At 45.7% G+C, this 9,150-nt stretch overlaps 1 protein-coding gene across 1 annotated transcript in view; it reads right to left on the bottom strand.

The window, feature by feature from the left end:
- Window positions 1-4,964: 4,964 nt before the first annotated feature.
- LOC125757540 (uncharacterized) overlaps window positions 4,965-9,150 on the bottom strand; it is a 53,760-nt gene continuing 49,574 nt past the window's right edge. The window contains exon 5 of the mRNA XM_049413112.1: window positions 4,965-5,160. Coding sequence (XP_049269069.1) covers window positions 4,965-5,160 — 196 coding nt within the window. The remainder of the gene's footprint in view (window positions 5,161-9,150) is intronic.

Here is a 9,150-nt window from a genome sequence, read left to right as displayed (position 1 = left end):
TTAACTGCTTTACAAAAGCATGCCACCGTCCCCAAAGACAACTGCGACGGCGGAGCAACGGAGCGCACTCCGTCGTCTGCTTCCGAGTTTTTCCTTTTGCAATATGGCGGTGACCGGCTTCACTTACGGGGGCGCCACATTCACTCCAGAAGAAATAGTATAGAACCTCCTTGGTCTACATAGATAGATAGATAGATAGATAGATAGATAGATAGATAGATAGATAGATAGATAGATAGATAGATAGATAGATAGATAGATAGATAGATAGATAGATAGATAGATAGATAGACAGACAGACAGACAGACAGACAGACAGACAGACAGACAGACAGACAGACAGACAGACAGACAGAACAGATAGATAGATAGACAGACAGACAGACAGACAGACAGACAGACAGACAGATAGATAGATAGATAGATAGATAGATAGATAGATAGATAGATAGATAGATAGATAGATAGATAGATAGATAGATAGATAGATAGATAGATAGATAGATAGATAGATAGATAGATAGATAGATAGATAGATAGATAGATAGATAGATAGATAGATAGATAGATAGATAGATAGATAGATAGATAGATAGATAGATAGATAGATAGATAGATAGATAGATACGCTCAAAGTCGCAGAAGTTCGCTAAGAAATGCTTTGCATTTAATAATGTTCATTACAGAGGTTGCACTGAAAGGCTGTCTTTTGGCAGCTGTAAGAGCTACATATGCTTTCCTACATGATTTGGGCCTGTTACAGGTGCTGCCTATCTGTCAGTACCAGTGGATTGCTGAAGCAAAAGGATTCTTCCCGCTGCCCTGCAAGTGGTACAACTGGCCGCAGCATTGGACTTGATAAAAGTGTGCAAGTTCATGTGCGAGGCGTAAGTGTTGGTGAGTATAGTGCATTGGTCACAACTGTATGTTTAAACTCTGTGACGTGAAAAAAATGTGTCTCCCAATACTTTCGTTTGCAAAACTTGAAACGTTCATTTTCTTTCAGCATGACCAAATGAAAGCATTATGTTTTCAAACCCAGGTTCAGGTTATAGTATATTGTCAAGTACTCATTGGCTTATTTTAGCAACATGAAGGTACATAAACAGGCTCCTGTCTAACTTCATTTCAAGTCTCTTCAATAAACCTCTGTCCATCAATCAGGTTAATGTTGTATCCATTAGGCCCAGTTTCTCCCACTGTTTCCTCATGGCTGGCAGCACTTTGAGGCAGTGTGTTCGACAGCACTGGCTGCTCTGTCAGCCCAGTTCAGGTGACCATGCTTCCTCTTTAGTGTGCAAGAAAAAAATGGGTGTTATATTAATAACATCACCATAATCTCAGAACTGTTGTGTTGTGCATGGAAAAGTAGATAATAGTTGCAAAGTGGGCAAGGTACTGGTTGATTTTGAAAAAGCAGTTAGACCAGGGGGGCAAGATAAACAAAACAGTGTGTCTTATGTCCATTTTCCCCTTATTCCTAGGTCTAAATATTTTTCCAAAGATTACACGTGCTGTATTGCTTTGAGGAACTCCGCAGCAACCAATAATTAACTGCCTGTAAACTTCTTTGCATAGTGATTGTCACAACACAGCGGTGTGCATTATTTCTGCTAACAGCAGTCTGAAGTTCATAGAATTCATACAGTGAAAAATGTTGAGCTCATCAGTTTTTCCACTTACGTTTCATACTGTTATGATTGAAGTTTCATTTGTGTCAATCTTCTTGCTATACGTAGAGTTCAAGTGAACCTCATTATAAAGGAAAAAAAGATGAGGGCCTCCAGATTAACATTGACGATGTGTCACCGACATCCACACCATATAAGCGACAGCAACAAATCCCTCCTGAGACCAACTATGTCTCCTCATCTAACTTATCACCTGTCCGGACCAATATGGACACCACTGGCTCCATATACCAACCTTACAAGTCAGCTTGGACCCTGGACTAGGGGAGGATGACGACTAAGTGGGCTTTGATTAATTTACGTTAGCCCGTGTTGCATAGACGGAATGGATCAAATAGAATTTCTATGGGTGTGCGTATAGTGAAATTTTATCTCGAATCGAATAGTGCCGAACAGTGGCCAAAAATATCCAATACAAAAGATTTATTGAAAATTTAAAGAAAGGACAAAGAAATGATATCTGCTTATGCCCTCGAACATAAAGCGCGGTGAGGGACTGCTACCGAATGCCTACAAATTGTGATGCATAGACACAACCTGTTCCACATGACCTGGCTTCAGATTCTCTCGCCGTGACGTTACAATGTTTCCTACAGTTGAAAACATGCGCTCACTGAGCTGCCCTTATTTATATATCTTACTTACACGAAACGTGCACCGCCAGTTACGGCAAGACAAAGGAAAAATGATGGACTCTACGGTGCCGTGACAGCTTTATTACGCGCTTGTTCGCGAGGTTTTCTTTTTTTACGCTTTTATGGGCACGCAGGCATGTTGATAGAAGAGCCGCCATTCCAGTCAGCAGCGGCACTCCTAACCTCCCAACGGCTAATAAAGGGGGGTGCAGTAGCTGGTCTTTTTTTTTTTCCCTATGTCACGTAACATGGCTCATCTCACAACGGTGATGTTGTGCTTCATCGTCATCAGTGCTCCGAGCTCAAAAATATTCGGGCTCCCGTTCACAGCAGCATTTTAACTGCGTGACGGAACAATGGGAGTTTCTGAACGAGTGGTGTGCTGCGGCAGTGACGACTGCACAACGTGAACAAATTTTAACATGTGAAGCCAATCGCTGAGGGTTTCACGGGCCAAAGTCAGAATGTTTTACGGCGCTTGAGGCATGCGCAACCAAACTACGCAAGAAGTCCGTGTCATCATTTCAAAAGCGAAGTTGTGAAGAGCTTGACAGTGCGGAAATAACATAATCTCCTTTAAAATAAACATGCACTCGTTTTTGAACCAGGATATTGGTAAGAGTATTAACGAAAGGCCTGCTGAATGACGTTAGCGTTAGTTTTATCCACCCTGTCCTAACCACGTGGCACCATTGGCTTTTGTCGTGTTTTAGATATTCGTCCTGTCTAATTATTTGAAACTTCGAATACTAGCTATATGAAAGTCGAATCAAGTTATTCGACTCGAATTCGAAACTCGAATATTTGCACACCCTTAAGAATTTCCCAACATAAGTTTGCTTACAGTCTATTGACATCATACATAGATAAGTTTGAACACAGACGTTGCATTCATGTTGCAGGACCCAGATGGCACTCAGAAAAAAGTAAACAGAAGCCGCTGGTCGTATGGCATTAGTGCATGCTTGGATGGTAAGCAATATTGTCTGCAGCAGCATGGCAATCACACTACAAGAAATAAATGACTGCATAGCCTTATTATGTAATTTTATGCATCAATGAGAATTCACATTTTGCATTAGAACGGTAAGGAACTGCGCGATTGACGGGACACAAGAACAAGTAGTACACAGGACAAGCGCAGTCCTGTGTACTTGTGCGCTTGCCCTGTGTACTACTTGTTCTTGTGTCCCGTCAATCGCGCAGTTCCTTACCGTTCTAATGCCATACCAACTAGCCCCAAACGCACTTTACTTGAGTTCACATTTTGCATATTCTTTTTCAGACGGTGTGGATACGGAAGACGCTCGACCTTCGAGTTATTACATCGTCTTTTATACATGTCTGATGGTGCTCTTGACCCTCTGCCACACATGCCTCTCCACTGCCTGCACGGTGAAGCTTCGGAACTCTGAGACTCGCATCACAGCGAGAGTCGAGTGCCCTAACACACGTACACATGGTGATGTCAACCTCTTGTTCCTCTTTGGCGACAAGCCAAACGGGAACATTGACTTGGCCATAGCATTGCTGTTTTCTGGATTTAGTGTTGCCTCCAGCCTATGAATGATGCTTTTCATGGGTCTCCAAGCAGTCATTGAGCAATCTTTCTTTTGAAGTAAGGCATGTTGTTGGTATAGTTGGTTCATAAATTTAGAAGAACGTTTAAACTGCACGAGGAAGACGACACGTTAGAAACATATAACACGCACACACATGAAGTGCAGACTTTCAAGTGTGTTTATTTCTTGAAGGTAGAACATTTATAAGAGTTTACAGAGAGCAATTGCACTGATAATCTAACAGGCTGCGAAAATGTGGCAAGACCACAGGCGCGTTACAATTCCAGAAGGGTCCATCTTAAAGTGACCATCTAAGAAATTTATTTCCTTTTTTGTCTTTTTTTGCGATGAAGAAGCCTTGATGACATCTTTCTGTTCTCATTTACGCATTAGAAAGGAATTTAGTTTTTTCCAGCTGAGGAAAACAGCTCATGTTGTCGCAGTTCTTGCATTGTAAGGCAAGATTACTGTCCGAGCCAGTCCGCATGTATTGCTTGTGTTCCTGTGCGCATTCATTGAAGCAGCGACCGGTTTGACCAATATACGACCGACCACAGGACAAAGGAATTTATCAAATAATATTTGACATGCATTTGGTGTACTCATTCTTGGGGTCCTTTGTGCACGAGCCTTGCTCGTTTTTTCCTTTAGTCAGCAGAGGGCACACTTTTTAAAGTTTGCAGGAAACTAAAAACACGACACAAATTCCGTACCTTTCTGCTACCTTTTGGATGTGTGATAGGCAATGCAAATATGGCATAACTTAAGGTGGCTGTTGAATCAAGGGTTGCTGTTTCCTTTCTGTAGATTTTATTTTCTGAAGTAGGCTTTCAGAAGTGCTGCGGATTATGTGATCTGGGTAACCGGTGGACAGCAGGCACTCAAGCTGACTGTTGAAACTGGCTACAGCTGTTTGTGCACAGGATTTCTGCAGGGTTGAGAGGAAGCTAGACATGATGCCACACTTCATGAGTTTGGAGTTTGCGCTCTTGTAATGCAACAGACTTTTGTTAGACCTTGGGTTGTACGACCAGCAAACGAGGGTGTCGGTGAAATGCAGTTTAAAATCTAGAAACTTAGTGCAGTTGATCTTGGTCAACAAACTGGTCGAAGTACGGAGCACAGCGATGTTTAGACACGAGATGGAACTCCGGGTTCTCTGTGACGCATCCTTCAGGCTGCGCAGCAGTGACAGGGTCTTCCATCTCTCGATAGCAGAGGCACTCCTCCTCGCTGAAGTTGTCGAGTACCACGCAATGTTTGCAGTCGCACCTGAAACAGCACCAAACAAGCGCTCAAAAATTTCGCGTTAAGCTCCGTTCATAAGATAGTGCACGCAATACATAGTTGCTGGAGGCGCCTTTTTGCGTAAGGTATCGTCGGACGGGAGCTGCGCATGACAAGGTAACAGGGATCATTCGGTCGAGGTGGAGCCCGATTAAGATCTAGTTCCTTGATGAAAATTTAAATAGCTTCATTCTTCACTCGCGCAAAAACACAGGGACAAGAAGAGACTTACGAGGACAGGCGAAATCTAACAACTGATTTTTTTTCGGAATACACGTACATTGAACAGCCCACTGTTCTGCTCGAACAGGTTAAAAACACCAAAAACATGAAACGCACACACTGCATCACATGAGCACACACCTTAACGTACTGATATCAGCGACAACTCTTTTGCAAGCAAAGCAATCGTAAGTCTCTTCTTGTCCGTGTGTGTTTGCGCGAGTAAGTGAAGAATGAATTTGTTCCAACTAGGCCGAATCGCAGTTTTGCCTAAATAGCTTCCTTGCGGTGTCAATCGTAATAAATAAGTTCTATCCTGGTCCGGGTGCGGGGGATAGAAGAAGTTCTATCCTGGTCGCAAGGCGCGCTTATGACAGTTATCGAGTCCAATCGGAATCGATTTTTTACCGCTCCCGGTTGCGAGTTTGTAATATGCAGAGCGCTCAACGCATGACAACGGCAGCGGCACGCTATTGGCTGCGCGCACACAGGGACGCCGCTGCGGACTTCCGCCTAGCAACGGCCGCCACGACGAGACGACGCGCTCTCCTCCTCGGGGTGCCTTTCGCGGGAATTTTAAACGGTGAACGCGGCCGCCGGGCCCCGTGGAATTTTCGTCGCCGCTTGTGAACTGCTACTGCTCTCGCGTTGACCGAGGACGCCGTCGTCGGCGTAGGGTTCCACTGTGTTTTGTGCATTTTGTTTTGTTATAACGGTGAACACGTTCGCCCATGAACATTTGTGTTGTCGCCAATGTCTTTTGTGCCTTGGCGTTGCAGCAAGACGCGGTCGGCCGTTGTGTTCTACTGTGCGTTTACGCTTTTTTTCTTTTTTTAACAGTGAACACGCTCGCCCTTGAATATCTGTGCTGTCTGCTGTGTCTTTTGAGCCCTCGCGTTGTCGCAAGACATAATCGTTGTTGTGTTGAACTTATTGCTTTTGTTTATTTTTTTAACGCTGAACACGCTTTCACGTGAATATATGTGTTGTCGCCAGTGTTTTTTGTGATCTCGCGTTGTCGCAAGACGTGATCACCGTGGGTTCGAGTGTGCCTTGTGTTTTTTTATTATTTTTTTCGCGGCTGTGTAGAAGATTACGGCTTGAAGAAAACATATCGTGGGTTGTAGACTTCGTGAAGTGAACAGCAAGGTGTGAAAGGTAATACAAAAATGCTGTTTCATAACTTCAAAAATAACTTGCGGCATCTTCTGTGGTAATTTAACTTCATGCTTTGGGGATAATGTCCAATGATGAGCCGTCTCAATTAGGTCGTATTATGTGTGCACTTGGCCCCCCTTATACGTGGCGTAAGCGGTTGGCGAAACAAAATCGAAAAAGTGCCGCAGCCACATAAGTAACTGTGTTCTAGTTATTTTCATATGTTATGGCGTAGGTACCATAGAATGGGAAAATAATGACAGCAATCAGAGCGCAATGTGAACCAGATCTACATTATGGTTGGATCTCACGAAAGTATTCCACAAACCTGCCCATTTGGCCATACTCACTTAGGTCACCAACTTAAACCTAGGAGAAAGATCATACAATTACATCCGATACTTCCTAACGAATAGGAAGGTTACTTTTAACATGGGGGAACTCGAGTCTGACATGAGGGGCATGGACAGTTTAGTTACACCTCAGGGCTCCATGATATTGCTCATGCTCTTAATCTCATTATGACAGGATTGTCAGAAAAAAACGTGAAGACATCGAAGGAATCAATCGCTCCGTATACACGGATGATGTTGCCATATGGATCTCGCAAGGCAGTGATGGGTAAATTGAACAGAAGTTACAGGAAGTGGTAGATAAAGTAGTCTACCTCACAGGCACTAGGCTTGAATTTTCACCAGAGAAATCAGAACTCCTTTACAGACCCATACTTAACAGCAGGTGGCCCAAGAGATACATCAAGGAGAGAGAGTGCGAGGAGATACACTTCCACGAAAAACGTGGGGGCAACCCCATCATTGAACAAGTTAGGGTACTTGTACTCAACATTGAGTCGAAGTGAACTAACAGCAATACTGTTATAAAAATAGTGACTAAGGTCACTAAGGCAACTGGCTGATCAGGAAAATCACAAACAAGTATCACGGAATGAAGGAGGATAGCATTCTTAGGCTTAAATGGAACAATACAGAAAAGGACAAAATCAATATGTTCGTAAGGAAAGCTTTTAAGCAGAGCCTAGGCTTGCCCGAAAGCACCAGCATAGAGAGATTAACGCACCTGGGCATGCATAACACCTTAGAAGGATTGACTGAAGCTCAGTTGGAAAGAATTGCCAGCACCTGGACTGACAGAATATTGCCACGCCCATTTCTTGTCTTGTTTTGATGTATTCGGGTTTGACCGGCAGGGACGGTTATCAACGCTCAACGCTGTCCGCGAAGTAGTGTTCTAGAAGCGTCGCGATTGTAGTAGATCGGTTTGTTAAGATTGCGCCCCGCACGCGAATGTTCTAGCTTTGTCTAGAGATAACACCGCCACCAGCGATATTGCTGGAAAGTTCGATAGCGCCTGTATAAAAGCCGACGCGCTTGATCTCTTGTCAGTTGATCGACGGTCGACGTTCTGTCCGCCGCTATCAGTGTATTGCTGTAGTTTGACTATCAGTTTCTCGGCCACAAGTTCGGCCAAATAAACAGTTTCACCTCGGACCTGCTGACTGCTGTCTTCGTCGACGTCACGACTACGTGACATCTGGTGGAGGTGCTGCTTCTTCCATGATCCGGACGCCCCCGCGAAGCGCTGACCCAAGCCCAAGCCGCGAGGAGGACGACGGCAAAGAAAACCCGGATCGTCGAGCAAGCCGCAGGCAACAAGGTCTACCGCCAGAGCACGGGCCTCTACCTGAAAAGACCCGGCAAACAAAGATCCTGACCTCGACCACAGCGACGATGACAGACGCTTTGCCGCCCGCACCGATCCTTCTCCGGACGCCCAAGGAGCCGCCAACCTTCCGCGGATCGTCGTTCGAAGACCCGGAAAGCTGGCTCGAAGCCTACGACCGAGTCGCGATTTTCAATGCCTGGACCAGCGAAGACAAGCTACGGCATGTCTATTTCACTTTCGAAGACGCCGCTCGGACCTGGTTCGAGAACCAAGAGCGAAGCCTGACAACATGGGACATCTTTCGCACCAGGTTCCTCGTGACATTCACGAGCGTCGTCAGGAAAGAGCGTGCTGAGGCTCTGCTCGAGACCCGCGTGCAGATGCCGAACGAAAACGTGGCGCTCTTCACGGAGGAGATGACAAGGCTGTTCCGTCATGCAGACCCTGTCATGCCCGAGGACAAGAAGGTCCGCTTTCTTATGCGAGGAGTCAAACAGGAGCTCTTCGCCGGGCTGATGCGGAACCCCCCATCGACAGTTCAGGAATTCGTCTCGGAAGCAACGACCATCGAGAAGACGCTCGAGATGCGCACCCGGCAGTACAATCGCCGCGCATTTCAAGACAGCACAGCTGTTCATGGCCTCGGCTCCGACGACTTCCGCGAAACGATCCGAGCAATCGTGCGAGAGGAGCTGCGAAAGCTTGCGCCGTTTGCACAGCCCGAAGTTACGTCGATTGCTGACGTTGTACGCGAGGAAATCACACAGTCACTGGGTGTTCCTCAGCCGGCACCGCCGCAGCTGCAAGCCATGAGCTATGCTGCTGCAGCCCGACGCAACGCCCCCCCCTCCTCGCCCACGTCAAGACGCCGCGCCACCCCAGCAGTTCCGCCGCCACCACCGACGTCATATC

This window comes from Rhipicephalus sanguineus, chromosome 1 (genome assembly GCF_013339695.2).
Source record: "Rhipicephalus sanguineus isolate Rsan-2018 chromosome 1, BIME_Rsan_1.4, whole genome shotgun sequence".
Classification (NCBI taxonomy): domain Eukaryota; kingdom Metazoa; phylum Arthropoda; class Arachnida; order Ixodida; family Ixodidae; genus Rhipicephalus; species Rhipicephalus sanguineus.
This window is presented reverse-complemented; position numbering and strand designations above follow the sequence as displayed.